The sequence below is a fragment of the Mercenaria mercenaria genome, chromosome 9 (assembly GCF_021730395.1).
Source record: "Mercenaria mercenaria strain notata chromosome 9, MADL_Memer_1, whole genome shotgun sequence".
NCBI lineage: Eukaryota > Metazoa > Mollusca > Bivalvia > Venerida > Veneridae > Mercenaria > Mercenaria mercenaria.
Window position 1 is genome coordinate 20,403,608 of NC_069369.1, and position 21,460 is coordinate 20,425,067.

The 21,460-nt window shown below is 35.0% G+C and overlaps 1 protein-coding gene across 2 annotated transcripts; it reads left to right on the forward strand.

Annotated features, from left to right (window-relative positions):
- Window positions 1–2,574: 2,574 nt before the first annotated feature.
- LOC123546645 (uncharacterized) lies at window positions 2,575–14,585 on the forward strand. Of its 2 annotated transcripts, XM_053550951.1 has the most exons (10): window positions 3,326–3,451; window positions 3,777–3,908; window positions 4,230–4,364; window positions 4,646–4,780; window positions 5,158–5,243; window positions 5,674–5,900; window positions 6,355–6,518; window positions 6,705–6,855; window positions 7,721–7,935; window positions 10,161–14,585. In XM_053550951.1, the coding sequence occupies exons 1-10, from the start codon at window positions 3,434–3,436 to the stop codon at window positions 10,347–10,349; spliced, it is 1,452 nt and encodes a 483-aa protein (XP_053406926.1). In that variant the 5' UTR covers window positions 3,326–3,433; the 3' UTR covers window positions 10,350–14,585. The 2 variants fall into 2 exon arrangements, with proteins under 2 accessions (XP_053406927.1, XP_053406926.1); XM_053550952.1 differs by lacking the exons at window positions 3,326–3,451; window positions 3,777–3,908 and adding an exon at window positions 2,575–2,731.
- The last annotated feature ends 6,875 nt before the right edge of the window (window positions 14,586–21,460 follow it).

The following is a 21,460-nucleotide window of genomic DNA, read 5'->3' on the forward strand; positions in this document are numbered from 1 at the left end:
TTTCATAGAATTTTTTCAAATTCACATATATGAAAGGAAAATTTATGCTGAAAACAATGAACAAATGAAAACAATGGGTCACCAGGCTTGTTTTTGTGAAAAATTGTTTTGAACACACCCACTGTTGCTGAAACTGCCAGCGATTTTTCAACATTTTCATAATTTTCTGCATTTTTATAAATACCAACCAAAATATACATTAAGACAGCACAATAATGTTTATTCTTTTTACAAATTTTATTATATACTTATTTGATATCATAGTCATATTTGTAATACTATATCCTTACAATAATGGGTACAAATGAAAAAAAAATTCTTGTTTCATATTCACTTTTGTGAACTTTTTTACAATGAAAAATACCCTTAGTGAAGAATATTTTTTAATTTGAAAAAACTGTTTCATAGAATTTTTTGCTGTTTTTTCTTGTGTATAAATAATTGTACTGTGAGCGTAAAAATAGCTAAAAATGTATGGGTCACCAGGCTAAATTTTATGTTAAGACGCTTGAATACAACACCTGTTCGGACGAAAATGGCGCGAATCTGACAAAATTGATACATGTATATCTGCTAGAAGTTAAAATTTTTTTTTAAAAATTCTTAATTCTTTCTATAATTGAATACTAAATAATCTGAAAGGTGATACTGTGTCATCAGTACTAAGTCAATTGTCTTACATTATATGAGCAACACTGTCTTTGTACTAAAATGCGATGTGAAAACACAACCACAAACATGGCAAGATACCATGTCAGGCATTAAACTTGTCAATACAACATAAACCAGTATCAACATTTGATTACTGATAAAACTTATCAAAAATGATATTTCATTCAAGAATCCTCATATTTAAGATTGTCGGTTACATGTTACAACTAATGTTGACTTCACTTCAGTTTTCCATAGAAAGTGTCAGCTGCGCAGAAAGATGCGCATAAAAAACTGTAGGATTTCCCTTTAAGCTTTTGTGGTAGAGATTCATTTCAGGCAAAAATAATAACAGACGGACAAAGAATGATCCCAATATGGCCACCCTTAAAAGTGTTGTTTGTTGTGCTTTGACTGAACTAGAAATTTAGAGTTGGGGAAGTCTGTTTTTTTTCAGTTTCTTTCGTTCAATCAATTTACAGCCAATTTTAAATATATCCTGGCGTCATGTATACAAACAGGCAAAACTGGGGTTACAAATTATTTTCATATCAACACTACTTATTGAAAAGCTAAACAATTTTTAAATTGACTAAATGCGTTTTGATAGAATATCTGACTGCTGTACTAAAGAAGTTACGTTCAAAAAGATTTGGCGCGAGACAATGTGATAGGTCGGTCAGGATCTGTGAACAAATATTTTTTTAAGATAGTAGTTGGCCTCAGCTTTGGGCTCTAGATCTAACATGCTGAATTAAACAACTGATAACAAATGGTTTGAAAACTTTATATCTGAACAATATTTCCAAATATTTTTAACTGCATCCCCGTGCACGTCTTACAAGTCGGGCTTCGTTCTTTTCACTGTATTGAACAAAAGTAGAATGTGCCTATTTCATTACCTACCGGCACATCGAAGGCCATGTGTGGCACTAGCACAGACACTCCAGATTTAAAACAAATGATGAACAACACCATAATTCCTGACTTTTTGAGTTTGGATTATAAGCTACATGTATTACGGACGCATGAAATCCGATCAATATCACTTTGACGCATTAAAACAGCGATAAAACCTGTTTTGCCGTTATTATTTCGGTCCGCGTAATCGAAAAAAAAAATTTTTTTTTTTCGGAGATTTTTATGTACGTGCGGGCGGGTAATTTTTATTTTTTTTTCTCGGGAATGAAATTATTGATGCGGTAGTTCCGACGAACGACATATCAATTTGGCATGGCCTTATAATTACATTAAGTAGTACGTATGACAACTATGAAATATCAGATAATGAAATAAGTCAACCTGATGTAGCCTCTACATTATTAGCATATCAGATAACATACTACTATATATAGCTATATTTACACACACACTTGGGGTCAGGACGTCCCTCTCCACCGCCCCTGCCAACTGTTAGCCAGCATTTTTACACGTACTGAGCGTAGAAAATGGGGTTTTTTTTAAATTTCAGCATGTTTTTTTTAAAAAAGCACCATTTTTACAATCAATGTTCTTTAAGATTTAAAGAGAATCGATAGTAAAAAGGTTCATTTTTCAATTAACTGTAAAAATGTGCATTTTTTAAAACATGCTGAAATTGTAACAAAACTCGTGTTTTAATCATCACCTACGCTCAGCACTTGTTATAATTCTAAATAATACTGGCTAACAGCTGGCAGGGTGGGATGGGGGATAGGTCCTGACCTTAAGTATCTGTATATATTTATAGTTTAACTAGTTTAAACCCTTTTTTTTATCTACCTCGTACCTTGTTAAGGTTAGCAAATATGGGGGTTGCTAACGGTTGCCCACCTGTAAAACTTAAGTAGATTATAGATTATGACGAATTAAGTTATTGCTGCTCTTACTTCATTAAACCTTAATACATGTTTGACATCATGTTACATATCAGTGGGTTTTTAAGTGGAAATAACCGAATAAATGGAAAACCAAACACACTTTCGAGTTCTCATATATTATGGCGACACCGCAGAAGAAACAGTGTCCTGAGAATACAGGATCTTCAACTCTGACGACTGGATCCGCTGGCAGTTCCGGAGGAATGATGATTGTACCAACGGTAACTTTCTTATTTACTCTAATTAGTTAAAAATTAAAAAATTTCAAAGGGAATCTTTATAAAATAGAATTTCGTTTTCAATATATTTCAGGGCGGAACCAGGATTTCAATGTTGTGTGTGTGTGTGGGGGGGGGGGGGGGGGGGGGGGGAAAGGGGGCAAGGTGGGTAGTGGACTTTATTTTTACGTTATCTTTATAGTGATGTTGACATGACTGGTCTGTTCAGCACCTGTTATGTACGCCAGCAGACAGCTTTTGTTTGTTAGTTGATTGATGATGTTAAGAACTGTCCCCACCAAACACACATCCAACCCCTCTTCTATACTCGCTCCCGTGGTATTTTTTCTGGTCTCACTAATTTCAACTAAAGAACTCTTAAAGCCGACCTATAAAGAATTTCGTGTCGGTTGACCCCTGTGAGTTTTAGCTGTTTACGCAGTTAATGAGAATCAATAAATCTACTTTCGGTTCCGCTTTTGGCCGACATAGCTATAAATAGCAAGGATTACCGGCTAACAAGTTTTATGTAATGCGAATGAATAAATCCATTTTCGGTTCTTCGTACCGTGTAAAATGATAATGCGCTGTATAGTTATAAATAGCTAGGATTAACAGCTGTTAATTACATGTAGTTAGATCTCTAAATAGTAACAACGAAAAGTTCATGTTTTTCGTGTCTACTTTCGGTTTCGTTTTTACAAAATGGAATTTTATCATAAGGTAGGTGAATGAAAACAAAATTAATTAAGTATGTAGGATTAACATTATTTTTAAAGCTCAGATGAAAGTCATATTGTCAATCTAAAGTTGTGATATTACATTTAAAAATACAGTAATGTTAAATAAACCGATCGCTCAAACGGTTGACCCACTTTTATACATACACGTTCCACTTAAAAACAACATAACATGAATGAGATCTAAACGCATTTTCTGATTTTTTTAAAAAAATATTTATACATATTTGCTGGTGTCGAAATCGGTATAAGTGTTCAGTTATTCACTTAAGTATTCTACACTATATTTTAGTTAAAATTTATTACAGGCTTATTTAGTTTTTCTAGTCTTATGTCATATCACGTGCACAATATCTGAAGAAGTAACTGCCGACCAAACCTGTTCAACTGACGGGGAATGCATGGAGAAAACTGACATGTATTCGCGCATTGTGCCGACGGTAAATAAAACTCACAGGGGTCTTCAAGTTATACAAGATACCATATTATAATATCAATAATTCTTGTCCTTCACTAAATGTGTAAATAATGTTTTTTAAAGAAAAAAGCCCAACAGAAATATGTCTAAACGACCACATCTGTTAAAGCTATGTAAAATGAAACCAGTAAAAGCAAGATAACAATGCATATGAATTTTCTATATGTTCAAGTATTTCATTCTCGCGTACCAAGTTTTTTGGACTATGTTAAATCTACGATGGATAAGGATGTATATACGTTCACGCTTGATCTATCTTATAATTTGTTTGTATTTATATCAGGAGCTCCCGGCAGAGACGCAGGAAGTTCTGCACACGATCGCCACTCTGGAAATGTACAGAGCGCAGAGAGAAGTTGCCAACTACCTGGAGCTCGCCTATCTACAACTTGCTGACCACCCGGAACAAGCAAAAGAGGTACAACGTGTAACATACTATAAAAATGAGTCCAACCCTTGTGGAGACGTCACGACTTGTAATACATAGGTTGATGCTCTGAAATTATTGATAGTCACAAAGACGTCTTCTTTGTAAAGCCTATGTTTTTGCTAACAGCATCCGGGAAGATCAAATGATGATATATTTAGACATGTATTTGATTATTTATCCGATCGTTTTTATATGCAAATACTAATAAGCCAAAAGATGAAAAGTTAAGTTCAAACTAAAGTACATATTGTTTTCATTGATAATTGAAGGTGCGACTGACGGCACACTCAGCTCGAACCCAACACCTGATGACGTCGGGGTTGATGAAGAAGTTCACAGTGACAGCAGCCCATATTGTCAATACCATGATACCCATGATCCTCGACGCCGTCGTTGAGCTCCAGGTAAATTACAATACTGGCATGATTATACGTTTTTATAGCGAATACACAGATGATTTGAAATATTTATCAGTACTGTAGCGCCATATAGTGTACTCAGTTTGACATCAACATTTTAATTTCACATGAATAAAAAAAGAACTCATTCAGAATAACCATGTACAAGGGACTAGAGAATACTTTCATAGAAACAAAGTTTTACCAGCAATGTGTTAATGAGTCTATAAACAAAACTTCCCAAGGAGAGCTTGAAAATCATACATGAAACTGTATAGATCTGTAGGGCTGATATTCAGAGCACGGCTAGATATATAGACGGCATAATACAATATACAGATAAACTTACAACACGTGGACGTGATATGTTTGAATGTTTTCAGAGTGCAGCAGTTGTAAAGGAAATATTTGGTCAGATCATCAAAACTGCAGAAGAAATGAAAACCGAAACCGAGGCTACCCAGCAACGGTAAGGTCAATGTACAAATGTATATGATAAAAAAGTAAGAGAGAGGCATATTTCGTATGAAAGTGCTATAAGCGATACGTAAACTAGAAATTATGCAACATCGATAATAAAAAGATTTTCGTAAACAAATACACTTTTGGTTTTGGTAAATCTGGTAAGATACACATTTCGTCTTATCTCTTAAAAGCTCCCAGCAGTGAGCGTTTCTATTAATCGAGAGACGTCACGTACTGACCAGATATATTCCAAGATCGGTAAGTGAACGCCCTATGTGGAGTTACCGCATCGGATCATATCAAAGGGCATGCAGTCAGCAATAGTTTGTTGGCGGCCAGATACAGGCCCTACGTTTTCGCCTGATGTTTGACGATTCCGGTCTCCGCCAAACGATATAAATTAGATATTAGGGAAAATATTACGATATTTACAGATATATGGAAATTCAGACCGAAGTTCAGAAGAATATGGCGAGTGTTACCAGTAGGAATAAAGAGGTAGTTAGCGAGAAGGAAAGAATCCGTGTAGAAATGGAACGTGAAAAACAACTGGCGAAAGCGGCTAAACTGGCCCAGGAGGAACTGGATGAAGAAAAACAGAAAATGGAGGAAGAGTTGACGGTTCTAAAGTCAAACAGAGATAAGTGGATGGAACAAGCAGGTAAGTGTGGTCACCCTCGACTGAAAACAACAAAGAATTAACAGGAAAAACTTATAACAAGTACACATGAAAAAAAGACTGTTAAGTTCAAGTGAAATGATTTTAAAGAAAGATGGTGAATAACGAATTTATATCATATATATTATACGCTGATCGTATGTTTTCTTTATCTGGAGGAAATAAAACACAGGCGTTTGTGTATATTGCCATAAATGGAAACAACGTAGTATAGTATCTACTGGTAAATAAACAGAAAATCTGGTACATCCTTTCGTTTTACAGCAGTTATCTAACCTGTTCTGAATAAGTGATGGAAGTGCAGGATCAGCATACAGTACAGACAGAAAAGTGTATATATCACTGTTAACTAAGGTGATATAAGAAAATGTCATATGTGTCCAATATCACTTTGGTACCGTTCTTGCTCAATTTTCTTTAATATGATTTTCTCCAGGACATGCTGGTAGAAGTATGGGCGAGGAGAAGACAGTGTTTGATTCCGTTCTGTCACCAGGCGCGGCACTTGGCGGGGGTATTGGCGGGGTAGCAGTGGGTCTGATATCCGCAGGCGTCAATTTTTTCACTGGATTATTTCGTTCAGACAAGCGTCAGAAACACGTTAGTCAGTCCTCAGTATTTTTAAATCAAATACACAACAGTAATTAGTAATAGCAGTAAATGAAGAGAAATTTTATTTTGATATTCATTATAAAGCATTGAGGTACAGTGACTCATGAGTAAAAGAACAGTAAACCTGACTTTTGATTATTTCTAAAACAATATTTGTTTGTGCTTGATTTCTAGTTTCATAAACTGATGGATGCATATAGAGAAAGCCAGAACAGTGTGGAACGTGTTATGGGTCAAAAACGAGATGTAATTGGTCGAATGCACGAACAGCGCAAGGAAGCCCTGGAACGATTGTCAACACTCAAGAAACTTGGAATGGAAACAGGTTTGTTTCAATGTTTGGTACCTTAATCACTATGAGCATTATGTTATTGTAATTTAGTAAACTATTTTTACAGATATCGTCTAGGAAACTAGAAATGGGAATTGTGGAACTGGTTTGGATTGAATACTTGTTTACCAGAGAGGTACTTAAAAGTGCAACACATATTACAAAAGTATGTATACATCATGTGTTTGCACGTTATACATATTTCATGAAGCAAATAACAACGTTTTCCAAGCTATGGACTTAAGTGAGATATCTTCACTTTTCATAGACGTATAGCCAGCTTAGCTGTACCTAAGCGCATCACGATTTCAGTATTGAGATTGCAAATGAGGAATGACAATGGGAAATGTGAAATGATTATTTATCAAATATATTACTTTCATTCCGAGAAAGAATATTCAAACTATAAAAGACAATTAATGGCCTATGATCAGCTAATGAACAAATGATCAATGATAAAATCACGAATAGTTGATCCATAATAAGCATAGCATTTTGAGAGGGATATCCTTAGTTCGACAACACAGGTGCCAGGTCAACTGATTTGACACAATCATGTGCACGATAATAACAAGTTTGAAAACAATAAAAGCTGGAGTTCTCATATAATTGCATTAGTATGTTTACCTGACTGGCGTTTGCATAATGCTTATCAACAGCGTTAAACCTAAACACAGACTAAAATATGGTCAAAGGGAGATAAATTCAGTTTAAAATTTGCGACTTCTAACAGAAGATATAGTCTTTAAAGACGTAGCTTTCGTGTCTGTGCATTTTTCAGTACTGAAAACTAACTATTAAATAATCACAGTCCGGTGCAACATCCATATTTTCCATGATATATATTTTTCTTTAAAAGCTAATCTTGGAAACGTTGAAAGTTTGAGAGAAGCCCATGCGCAGCTTGGAAATGTTGACAGACAATTCACACGAATAATCGAATTCTGGTCCAATATGGCTGCTGCCCTGAAAGCTTTGCGGGACGAATCGACTTCTGGAAGTGTTTACCTTTCTCAAATAGAGAATCCTAAACATGCGGAGAGATTTAAAGCGTCTATTGGCCGAGCTGAAAAGGTATTTTTAGCCCACCATCATCAGATGGTGGGCTATTAAAATCACTCTGCGTCCGTGGTCCGTCCGTCCGTCATTCCGTCCGTCCGTCCGTCCGTCCGTTAACAATTTCTCGTTATCGCATCTCCTCAGAAACTACTGGGGGGATTTTGACCAAACTTTGTCAGAATGATGTATTGGTACCCTAGTTGTGTCCCTCTGAAAATCAGACTGGTTCAACAATTTATGAGTGAGTTATGGCCCTTTGTTTATTTCTATATTTTACATAGATTTATATAGGGAAAAACTTTGAAAACCTTCTTATCCAAAACCACAGAGCCTAGGGCTTTGATATTTGGTATGAAGCATCATCTAGTGGTCCTCTACCAAGATGATTCAAATTATTTCTCTGGGGTCAAATATGGCCCCGCCCTGGGGGTCACATAGTTTATAATGACTTATATAGGGAAAAACTTTGAATAACCCCTTGTCCAAAACCACAGGGCCTAGGGCTTTGATATTTTGTATGTGACATCATCTAGTGGTCTTCAACTAAGATTGTTCATATTATACCCCTAGGGTCAAATATGGCCCCGCCCTGGGGGTCATATGGTTTACACAGACTAACATAAGGAAAAACTTTGAAAATCTTCTTGTCCAAACCACAAAGCCTAAGGCTTTGATACTTGTAATGTAGCATCATCTAGTGGTTCTCTACCAAGTTGGTTCAAATTATCGCCTAGGGTCAAAATGGCCCCGCCCGGAGGTCACATGGTTCATATAGACTTATATAGGGAAAAGCTTTTAAAATGTTCTTGTCAATAACTAAAACATTCAAATTTGGACCACATGTATATTTTTGAGTGGCAAGATGAACCTTGACATGAGTTGACCTTGATTTTGACCTAGTGACCTACTTTCACATTTCTGTAGCTACAGCCTTCAAATTTGGACCACTTGTATATTTTTGAGTGGCAAGATGAACCTTGGCATGAGTTGACCTTGATTTTGACCTAGTGACCTACTTTCACATTTCTGTAGCTACAGCCTTCAAATTTGGACCACATACATAGTTTTGTGCACTGGAAAAAACTTTGACCTTGATTTTGACCTAGTGACCTACTTTCACATTTTTGAAGGTACAGGCGTCAAATTTGGACCATATGCGTAGTTCCGTGTTTCAAAATGAAATTTGACATTGATTTTGCCCTAGTGACCTACTTTCACATTTCTCAAGCTACAGCCTTCAAATTTGGACCACATGCATAGTTTTGTGTGCCGAAAAAAACTTTGACCTTCACATTGACCTAGTGACCTACTTTCACATTTTTAAGGTACAGGCTTCAAATTTGGACCACATGCATAGTTTTGTATTCCGAAATAGAATTTGACCTCGATTTTGACCTAGTGACCTACTTTTACATTTCTCAAGCTACAGCCTTCAAATTTGGACCACTTGCATAGTTTTGTATACCGAAATGAACTTTGACCTTAAGATTGACCTAGTGACCTACTTTCACATTTCTGTAGCTACAGGCTTCAAATTTAGACCACATGCATAGGATTGTGTACTGAAACAAACTTTGACCTTGACATTGACCTGGTGACCTACTTTCACATTTCTCAAGCTACAGCTTTTGAATTTGGACCACATGCACAGTGTTGTGTACAGAAATGAAATTTGACCTTGAGGTAGCCAGTAAGTCTTGAAATTTGGAACACTCAAAAATGGCACATTGGTTGGCGCCAAGATCACTCTGTGATCTCTTGTTATGTAAGGGTTTTTTCCCCCTATATAAGTCTATGTAAGGAGGCAATCCCAATGTAAAAATGCATGTTTTTTCCCAATGCTGAACTTACAGTGTAGAATTTTCAAACCATTGTTGCTGCCTAGGTTTTTGTTTTGCTTTGCAAGAATAGTTTTGCTATTTTGTATTTTTAATTAAGTAAGCAGTGATCAATATGCCATCACACATTTTAAAATGTACTTCAAGGAGAAAAATCAAATCAATTTTATTTCGGTAAGTTTCCATTATTCCCAGTTAAGACAAACTACAGAGGTATTTTCCCAATTGTATTGGTGTTGGTGGCATTCCCAAAATGGTGAGAAAAAGGCCTGTAAGTCAACATCCTTTAAAAAGAATATTTTATTTGTGCGACTGTAATATACAAAGCATTTTCCAAAGACGACAAATATCGTCATTTCAAACTTTACTTCTATACTCTGAGTCATCGTTTTCTGTTTATAGGGTTGGAAGTTTTTTGGACGTATCTGCAGTGATTACGTACAAGAGAGTGACACGGAAATCTACACGCTATATAACTTCCTGTCGGCTCCAATAGACAGCATGGCTGCCAGCGCACGCGCACAAAGACAACAGGAAGTGTTGCTTGCAATCGAAGCAGATATAGAAAATACATATCCTGATCCGAAATAAATTGGTTGAGACAACAGATTGAATGAGACACATTTGATTTATCATGTTATGGCATTTAATGGCACATACAACAAATCTACTTTAAGGGATACGCATTGATTCAGAAAGAGCAACACGTATAGACTAAGAAAATGTAAACGGCAAAATTGTACCGGTCACTATAATTAATCAGAAGTCTTAGGAAAAAAAATATTTGAAAACGTTATCAATACAATACAAATATATTGTATTGTATGTACATGGCGTGTAACATAAGCGAAATTTGACTCGTACTACGTCATTAGTTTTCTTGTATGTTTTTTTTCACTCCATTATAAATATTCATTGCTTCTATTTCCTGCTTTGTGTATTTGCGCGTATTTTAAGGCCAGGTTGGCCTACATGATATTTTGATGATATTCATGTATTGTAAAAGCAATGATTATGAATTGTATGCCTATTGTTGTTAAGTTAATTGTTGTAGGTTAAGTTTTCACTCTTGTTATTTATGTATACAATATTTAACCTTTACCTTGCTAAATTTCTAAAATGAAAAGGTCCATCATTTAATTTGGGCAGTACCACATATTATTCAAAGGGGGGTTCACTGAAAAGGTATTGGCTGAACAGTGCCTGCACTGTTCGCAAAGGCAGAATCACTTGCCGCCAGCAGGCTAAATGTTAATAGTAAGTGTTGCTTTTGCAAATTTTTAACATGCATTTGACTGAAATGAAAAAAAAAATATTGGTTGTCCATACGAAAAGAACTAAGCATTTTTCCAGAAGACAGTTGCTAGGTAATTAGTAAATCAAATCGATAAATTTGATTTGAGATCTGTCTGTTTCTAAATATCACTGGAATAAGAAGAATGAATTTCTGTAAATAATGTACTAAATACCATGTTGTGCATTTTAACTTTGACGACTGGTTATTTGAGGCTTGCATGTGTATTTATAATTTAATGTAATAAGTGTTGCCTTATTATCATTTAACTGTTTATTATTGTACAACGCCACCAGATATGTTTTATATGTAGAAGTAGGCGTTTAAGTAAATAAACAAGTTTCAAGTTTCAAGTAAAGTTATACCTTAAAAGTATAGCACTTATACAGTAACACTTTATAGATATTAACTTGTGAAAGTTTAGAAATTATCATTTTTGCAATAAACACATTTAGTTGTAAATCTTTTATGTATTAGATAATTCATTATTACATTTTTATTTTTGTCTGTAATGTTTTCTACACTAGTATGTTTTTACACATGTTCATATCTGTTTGTTTTGATGTTTTGGGTTAAACGCCATGCATATTGCCAATGATATTATAACCTCTGCAAATTCTACTCTACCAAAAGCAAAATTTAATAAACACGCGAAACCTTACTGGTCAGAAGCTCACGATAAACAAAGGTTAGCACGTCGTGTCTGGCTTGCTGAAGGTCGACCGAGGTGTCACTCTCATGCATCTTTTAAAAATTACAAGTTGTGAGAGAGAACGATTATAAATATTCAAAAGAAAGCCGTAGAAAATGTAGAAATGCAATTTGTTGAATAGTTAAAAATAATAATGGTAAGAAGACCTCGACCAGTTTTCGACCAGTTTGGTCGAAAAATACAGTAGACCAACTGTCGTATTCGGCAAAATATCAAATTCGACTAAATATCGTATTCGGCAAATTGTCGTATTCGGCGGTGTCTTTCGACGAATTGTCGTGGAAGCGACATGCTCACAGTAAGAGAAAGATGATGGCTTGTCTCTAGACCCAGAAGTCATAACAATCAATTTTGTAAGGCCTTTTCCATACAAAGTCTGAGTATTAAGTGCAAAATTTCCAGTATTATTAAAAGTGACACCTAAATAATTAAAATCATTGACAGTTTCAAGCACACATAAATCATTTCCATAAAACCAGGTTTCTCCATTGCTTAAACCACCTCGTTTCCTAAAAACGACACACTTGGTTTTAGCAACATTCACTTCGAGGCCCCATGTATCGCAATAATCGTACAAGTGATATTTACGCATCAACTGGGTTTGTAGCTAAAATTATCATACTGTCAGCGAATAATTAAATGATACATACATAGTTCATCTATACAGAGTCCACTCTGTATTATAAAGGCAACTCTAGATCTTCTAAGAACATAGGGAGAAATTATCTTCCCTTGACGTTATCCGATTGCTATATCAAAGAAATCAGAATAATTGTTACTACCACCTGCGCGGACACATAACTTCACTGATTGATACGTACTTCTAATAATGCGTAATATTTTCCAATTTAGGCCCATTTTATACAGCTTATACCACAGTGCATTTCTATGAATGGAATCAAAACAACGTTTCATATCAATAAAACAACAATACAAACATTTGTTTTTGTTAATAAATTTCTTTATCAGTGAGTTTAAAATAAATACAGCCTCTATAGTTGATCGACCTTTCCTAAAACCCAACTGTGCATCAGATATGATATTGTATAATGTATTGTTATCCTCAGACCACTTGCAAGAGCATTTAATGATGCAAATAATTTCCTTAAATTGCTTAGCAGGGTAATACCTCTGTAATTGTTAACCCTATATTTATCTCCCTTTTTATGTAAAGGAATAATAATACCTTTTGTCCATGCTTCAGGAAGCAACCCGTATTCAAAATCTTATTAAACAATACATTTACAGTTATATATCCAGCTAAAATATCACGTGCTTCGATAAAATATTCATTTAACAACTGGGCCCAGTTGTTCGAAACTTTAACCGGCTGTTAAAATAACCGTCGGTTAAATTTTGATTCAAAGTACTATTCTTGGTGAGAAACACTAGTATGATGTTTTGATTTTATTGTATAGATATTTCGGTGCTCATTATTTTTAACTCATACATTTGTTTTTCTAAGTCTTCTGAAATGTCGAAAAATAACCCTAAAAGTTAATCAACTGTTAGCTTAATCGCCAGTTAAAGTTTCGAACAGCTGTTTTGTGTTTGCTTAACCGTTTGATTGCATTGCATACTTCTGAATAAGATATTTGTGCGTCTAGTTCCGCGTACACAGGAATATCATTGTTAAAATCATGTGTATCATTGAACTCTTTAGCCTCATCATGCATATCAGTATTTACATTTGAAAACATTTCTTCAAAATATGATTTAAACTCATCGAGAGGAATATCACTTGCGCTTCCAGACTGATAATTTTTTTAGTATCTTCAAAATCGCAAAGTTTACATTTTTAAGACTTTCAAAATCTTTAGTTTGTTTAAACCTGTAAGATCTACTTTTCTTAAGATTCTTATATATTTTTTACGTCTACTCAGTTCTATTCACTGTGTACTATTAAATATCAATAAAGCGTTTTTGTATGATCTTTTGCAGTTTTACGATCTACATCAAACCATTTGCTACTATCATCTACGCTAGCGTTATTGAATTGATGTCTTTTATAAATAACTCTCCGAAAAAGTGGGTTTGCAGCGTCTCGAATAATGTTTGTAAAATCATCAACAATGCCGTTGATGGACGCCTGATCATCGCCTATTCCTTCTAGCAAATTATCAAAGTTCAACATATTTTCAATCAAGGCAACACGATATTTTTCTTTTTCTCCATTTAATGAAATCTGTTTTATGGACACTGTTATTACATTCTATCATGCTGCTACATAATTTGAAAGTAATGAGTGTATGATCACTGAAAGTATTAAAGTCACAAATGCTTTGCCAGGGACGTATGGTATGTATTTCTGCGCAGACTGATATTTTGCATCTGCATCTTGTGTCTTCCATAATAACATGTTCTTGAAGCATTATAGATACAATGTAATCCATAGTATGTTTAGCTGTATCAGTTTCCAACCCCAAACGTACTTCCTCCATCAATGTACTTCTCTTAGAGTTTACTCCCTTTACCAAGCGTCTGTTCAGTTATTGTAAATAACTGTGAATAAATAAGTATCGCGTGTAACTTGTGCTACTGCCCGTTTTTAGGTATTATATTAATGATTTTTGTAAGCATCAGTCGGTTTGTTTTTACCTGATTTTTCGCAGAATTCATATAATAAACCTCGAAATCTAGTCACTAGCTTCGTACTCATCCGTACTCTGTGTTCATACTCAAAATAATTCGAATGTAAAGTTGTTATTCTTACAATTGTGTTCCTGTTTATCAAATTTTTAAGTTATATGCAGAATTATGTGTAATGTAACGTTTTTAATAACTAAAAATAAAAATAAGATGCTCAAAAATCTTCAAATCACGCGCTTAGTAGTGTTGTTGTTTTGTGTGCCCCGGTTATGGATATTTAAAACATGTTTACCGTTTCCAAGAACAACCGAATGGTAACTAAAAATGTACCGGAATCGTAAAGTCATCACATATGAAAACAATGCATTTAGTCGTCGTGTAATGGTTTTTTACCCAAGAATAGCGACACTACACGTTTGTTTTGTGTATTAACGCCTGCAGAAGCCCTTGGGATGTGTTTGTGACCTCGACCTTCGGTCTCGGTCACAAACAATCCCGCGGGCTTCTGCAGACTTTAATACACAAAAAAACGTGTATTATCCCTACATTCAAACAGGTCTACATCGATAACATTGGTTATATGGGATGCGTCTCTCCATATATGAACATCTGCTAGGAAAATGCCGCGGTCGGTGCCAAAGAATATAAGATTCTTTCACTGGTTGTAGTTGCAGATGGGAACTTCCGATCTCGAGGGTAACTGTTTAGGCGGTAACGAGGTTCCAGCCGAGTTACCGCCTAAACAGTTACCCGAGAGCCGGATATTCCCATCTGCACCTACAGCCAGTGACAGATTCTTTTTCTTGCATACCGGTATCAAAATATTAATAACAAGAGGACCATGAATGTCCTGAATCGCTCACCTATCCCCACATGACCCAGTGTTGAACTGAGTATGACGTCATTATTTCTATTATTTGACATAGTGACCTAGTTTTTGAGCACATGTGACCTAGATATCATCAAGATAAAAAATTCTGACCAACTTTCATGAAGATCCATTGAAAAATATGGCCTCTAGAGAGGTCACAAGGTTTTTCTATTATTTGACCTAATGGCCTAGTTTTTGAAGGCACGTGATCCAGTTTCGAACTTGACCTAGATATCATCAAGTTGAACATTCTGACCAATATTCATGAAGATCTCAAGAAAAATATGGCCTCTAGAGAGGTCACAAGGTTTTTCTATTTTTCGACCTACTGACCTAGTTTTTGACCGCACATGACCCAGTTACAAACCTTACCTAGATATCATCAAGCTGAACATTCTCACCAATTTTCATGAAGATCCGTTGAGAAATATGGCCTCTAGAGAGGTCACAAGATTTTTTCTATTTTTCGACCTACTGACCTAGTTTTTAACCCCACGTGACCCAGTTTCGAACTTGACCTAGATATCATCAAGATGAACATTCTGACCAATAATCATGAAGATCTCATGAAAAGTATGGCCTCTAGAGAGGTCACAAGGTTTTGCTATTTTTAGATCTACTGACCTAGTTTTTAACCCCACGTGACCCAGTTTCGAACTTGACCTAGATATCTTCAAGTAAACACTCTGACCAATTTTCATGAAGATCCATTGAAAAATATCGCCTCTAGAGAGGTCACAAGGTTTTCCTATTTTTAGACCTACTGACCTAGTTTTTGACGCACGTAACCCAGTTTCGAACTTGACCTAGATATCATCAAGGTGAACATTCTGACCAATTTTCATGAAGATCCATTGAGAAATATGGCCTCTAGAGAGGTCACAAGGTTTTTCTATTTTTAGATCTACTGACCTAGTTTTTGACCCCACATGACCCAGTTTCGAACTTGACCTAGATATCATCAAGATGAACATTCTGACCAATATTCATGAAGATCTCATGAAAAATATGGCCTCTAGAGAGGTCACAAGATTTTTCTATTTTTAGATCTACTGACCTAGTTTTTAACCCCACGTGACCCAGTTTCGAACTTGACCTAGATATCATCAAGATGAACATTTTGACCAATTTTCATGAAGATCCATTGAGAAATATGGCCTCTAGAGAGGTCACAAGGTTTTTCTATTTTTAGACCTAATGACATAGTTTTTGATCCTACGTGACCCAGTTTCAAACTTGACCTAGATATCATCAAGATAAACATTCTGACCAATATTCATGAAGATATCATGAAAAATATGGCCTCTACAGAGGTCACAAGGTTTTTCTATTTTTAGACCTACTGACCTAGTTTTTGAACCCACGTGACCCAGATACGAACTTGACCTAGATATCATCAAGGTGAACATTCTGACTAATTTTCATGAAGATCTTATGAAATATATGGCCTCTAGAGTGGTCACAAGCAAAAGTTTACGGACGCACGGACGGACGACGGACGACGGACACCGCGCGATCACAAAAGCTCACCTTGTCACTTTGTGACAGGTGAGCTAAAAATAAAACCAATCGGATGGCTTTCTTTTTAGAACTATTTCTTTTAACTATTTAAAAAAAGGGGGCGGGGGGGGAAAACAACGTCCAAAAACGGGAAAAAGGGACTTCATGGGTTTAAAAGACAAATAAAAAAATTGTTTTTTCCCGGGGTTTTTTTTTTATCAGTTGCAGCGAAATTTATGAATTTTTGAAAAAATAACGTTTTTTGAATCGAAAAAATATAGAATCGGGAAAACAAAAAAAGGAACTGTAAAAATTTATTGTTTTTTTTTCCTTTTTTTTTTAAAATAAAATGAAAATTTAATGTTTTAAATCTTCTAGTATATTTTTTTTGTAATCGTATTTTAAACCCCGAGAGCCCTTTTACCCCCGGGTTTGTAAGGGGAATTTTCAGCCCCGGGAAAAAAATCCCAAAAATTTCCCCTTTCGGGTATCCCAAGAAGTTTTTGAAAAATTTTATCCACACGATAGTGTCATCCCAAAGTTTTCCCTATTGAAAATGCCCCCTTTTTAATTTCTTTTTCGTACATAGATTACCTTCATTTGGGACAAACGTTCGCCTTTTCGCGAAAAACTTCGGTGGTATTTGTTTGTAATAGGGGTGTCCTTGAGTTTTTTTGCTTTTTTTTTTAAACCCCATTTCCTTGTTTTTAGTGGGATGAATTTACCCCCCGGTTTCAAATTTTTTGGGGCCATTTTTTGCACTTTTCCGGGGAAATTTTTTACTGGCCCCTTGGGTTTTCCCCCCATTATGGTTCCCATGTGTAAAACTCGTTCTCTTTTTTTTCCCCAAATTTCCTTTCTATTTAACTTGTCTCTAAAAAAGTCCCTAAAAATTTTCTCCGTTTTCCCCGTTTTTTTTTATTTTGCTTTTTTTCAAAAATTTCCTATGACCCAAATTTGTTTCCCCTACTCTGTGCTTTTATATAGTTCAACCCGTTTTTCTTTTGTGCCCCTGTTCTTTTCTAAATTCTGCTTTCCCTAATTTAGCATTCCCCGGGTCGATTTACGTAAAAGGGGACACGGTTTTCCACGGATCGGCCGTTCTTGTTTTACCCTATGGTATGTCTTTGATATAAAAAGCCATGGGTTTCTTAATTTATTGTAAAAAAAAACTGTCCACTTTTTTTTCTAAAATTTTAAAATTTAAACCCAACGTTTCTATATCAACAATAGTTAAATTGTTTCCCCAACTTTGCTAAAATTGCCCTCATTTGTCGCCCATTTTGCGATGCAGGCCCCGCGGAGGGTTTTATCGACCCAAGGGTTTACCGCTTTAAAACTTTGGGTTTTCCGGATTTTTTTCGCTCAAAATTCGACCGGCCCCTTGCTTTTGAATTGTTATTTTCCGCGCTAATGCCCTGGGTTGGTTTATGGTGAAAAGATATCACTATCATACCATTTTCGAGTTCCCTTCACTAACTGACTCTTCCCCGACGGCGATTGGGCCCTTTTTTTGGAATACTAATAATTCATCGTCACTTGACTACTTCTATCCCTTTTTCCCCCTTTTTTTTTCCCTGAATTTTTATTTTTATTTTGCTTTTTTATCGATTACTCCATCACATTTGCCTCGAAAAAAGTACTTATGATTGATTTGATACACTATTTTTAAAATTTTTTAAAAGTCCCATGAAAATTCGAAGAAAATTAAACCCAAAATCAGAAAACACGCCCGCACTTACTTTGCCCCCTTTTTTTGATGAAAAACAAACCCATATACGGATTATTAAATGACTTTGCAAAAGGGCAGAGCAACTAAAAACTTTAAGAGTACGGCGAAGAAGATCAGCGGGTTAAATATCAAGCAGCTCAGTTTTTCAGGGGGTTTTAAAAATTTTAAAACATAATTAAATTTACTTTTTTACGGGTCTTTTTAAAATTTTTTGGGGGGTTGAACAAATTTCCCAACAATTTTTTTTGGTTTGGAATTAGAAGTATGTTTTTGTTATGAAACCACGAAAAAATTTGTCCTAAAATACCCGGGGCAAATTTTTCAGCTTTGATAAGTCTACTTGTGTTTTGGGCCGTTACTGTGGCCCTTTTGCTTTTAATTGTTTACTGGTGGTATCTGTAGTACAAAAAAAATTTAAAATTTCCCAAATAGATATATCAAAAAAAATATTTTTTAAGATTTCTAAAAAAAAATATTGGTGGGCCCCCTTTTTTAAAATATTTTCCCCCTTTGCCCCCCCCCAAAGTGTTGGGTGTCAAAATTCAGAAAACGGGTCCCAAAAAGTCAGAATTAAAATTTTTCTTTTCCCAAATTTATACAAAAAATTTATTTTAAAAAAAAACAGTTATTGGTGTTAAAAGGGGTTGAACCCCAAACAAAATTTATCTCAAAAGCCGACAAAAAGGAAAAAAACCCATAGGGAGGTTGTAAACAAAAATGTATTCACAATGTTACGGGCAGCGGGGGGCGGGGATTGTTTAACATCAATTTTTTTCTCGTTTTTCCAAAACATTTTAGGAAAAATTATTTGGGAAAATGCTTCTTAAACTGCTTTATTATGCCCCGTTAATAAAAAAAAAATACTAAAAATTTATTTTGCAAACTGTTTTTTTTTTAGAAAAACTTGCAATATTTTTTTTAAATTTAAAAGTCTAAAGGGAAAAGTTTGCCCTTACATTTCACCAAATTTTTCTGATTTTTGTTTGGGGATTTTTTTTGGGGGACTTTTGTCCGTATTGGATAAATAAATTAAGATTAAAAATCATCAAAAAAAAACCCCTGTTGGCATTATTTTAAAAGGCCCTGAAATTATTTAAAGTAGTAAAACCGGCCCTATACGTTCCTTAAACATTTTTTTGTGTTATAAAAGGCCTGTTTCTTGGTTTTAAGGCCAATGGATTTCTGCCCTTCATAACCCACGGGGTTTAATGATTTTATAGTATGGTTCAAATAACATGGGTCATTTTATAACACCTTTTAATTTCCACCCCTGCTTTTTTTTTTTTATCTCTGCCATTTTTTGAATATTTGAAAGGGAATTTGAAAATTTTTTGGGTTTAATGTTTTATTTTTTTATAAAAAAACATAACAACGATAATATTCTGACGAAATTTCCCCATTAATGTAAGGTAACAAAAAGGAAACCCCAAAAACCCGTTTCATTCTATTTCGGATATGTGAAATAATGGGGGGTGTGTGGTTGTTATCAATACTTACACCCCATCAAAAAATATGATTAAAATTGATGAAAAAACGAAATTTGCTAGAGTTTTAAACTTGTTTAGTTAGGCAGTGGTGATAACGCTTTTTCCAAATTTAATCTTATTTAAACTATAACGGGAATTTCCCCGAAGATTACTGTTTTTAAAAATTGTGTAAAAGCTAGATTAAATTTTTTTTTTAAAAAGTGGATGCTTGAGAATAAAAAAACACAATCAGGGGACGTACTTGAGGGAAACGCCCGACAGAGCCCAACAGTCAACATTTCCCTTTTTTCCCTTTTGTGGTTTTCCTTTATTGGAGGGGAATGCGGTTGTAAAGAGTATATTTTTCGGAAATCTCTTTTACATAATTACAGCAATTCGGTGTGCCCTATAAAATAGGTGTATAGTTTGGTTAAAAAAAAAGTACTTTAACGTATTAATCAAAGTTTTTTTGGGGAAAGGTCCCTACTATTTATCCTGTTGGGGTAATTTTAAATGGTGTTTTTATGTTTGAACACAACAATACATCAAGAAAACTTTTATAGCTCCTTTTTTGAGAAAATGCTAAGTTGAGGGGACTGTTTTTTGGGGATTAAAACAGGAAACAGAAAGGGAAAATTAGGGAAAAACCCCGCCCTTCCGCTACCCGCGTTTTCTGAGTTCGATTTTGTATGCCTGAATTTTGGCTGTCCCAAATCATACTGTTTGCTTAATCAGATACTTTCTTTCCCGGGAATATTACCCCATTCCAAAAAAAACTGTAAACAAATGTCTTCTGAATCTCGAAAATTTCTATTTAGGAATGTTTTTTTCTATATCAGCTTCAATTTCAAACAAACCCCTTCCTGTTGTCGTTTTTTTTTGGGGTTCGTGGCTGCCATGCTGGGCTTTGGAGCCGACAGGAAGTTTATAGCGTGTAGATTTTCCCTGGGCATTCTTGTACGTAATCACTGCAGATACGTCCAAAACCCAAACCCCCCCCCAACCCCCCCTTTTAAACAGAAAAAAAAAAGCATTTTTTAAAAATACATGTAAAACGAAAACTTCGGATTTGTAAATATGTAGAAGATAGAATTTGTTTTAGTATAGGGGCTGAAATATATTTTTAACAGATGCCCTATTTTCAGTAGTAGAAAAGCCCAGGAAAAGTAAGGGTATGGTGTTTATGAGTGAAAAATATTTTTTCCTTATTTTTATGTAAAAAAACATTTTTTCTTTTTTATTTTTTGTATTGGTAAATTGACATATTTTGATTGTTTCTTACCGGGGAATCTTATATTTGAAAATTTTTCACTTCGAAAAAAACCCGACCCAATATCGCTTAATTTTCGATAAGTCAAAGAAAAAAATGTAATAAAGGGGACTTTTTTTGAGATTCTCAGTTTAAATTTTAGGGGTTTTCCCGTACAAATTTTTTAAACAATACTGCATTACGTTTTCACCTAAAAAGGTTTGTAAAGATGCGAGATAATTTTTTTAATATCACTGAAACATTTCAAAGAAGTTCGTCCTTTAATACG

Bases quoted from the DNA above. Each gene is read 5' to 3' on its own strand.
- LOC123546645 (XM_053550951.1), top strand. The intron at 4,365-4,645 runs GTACAACGTGTA...TGATAATTGAAG, and splicing joins ACCCGGAACAAGCAAAAGAG to GTGCGACTGACGGCACACTC. The intron at 4,781-5,157 runs GTAAATTACAAT...GAATGTTTTCAG, and splicing joins ACGCCGTCGTTGAGCTCCAG to AGTGCAGCAGTTGTAAAGGA.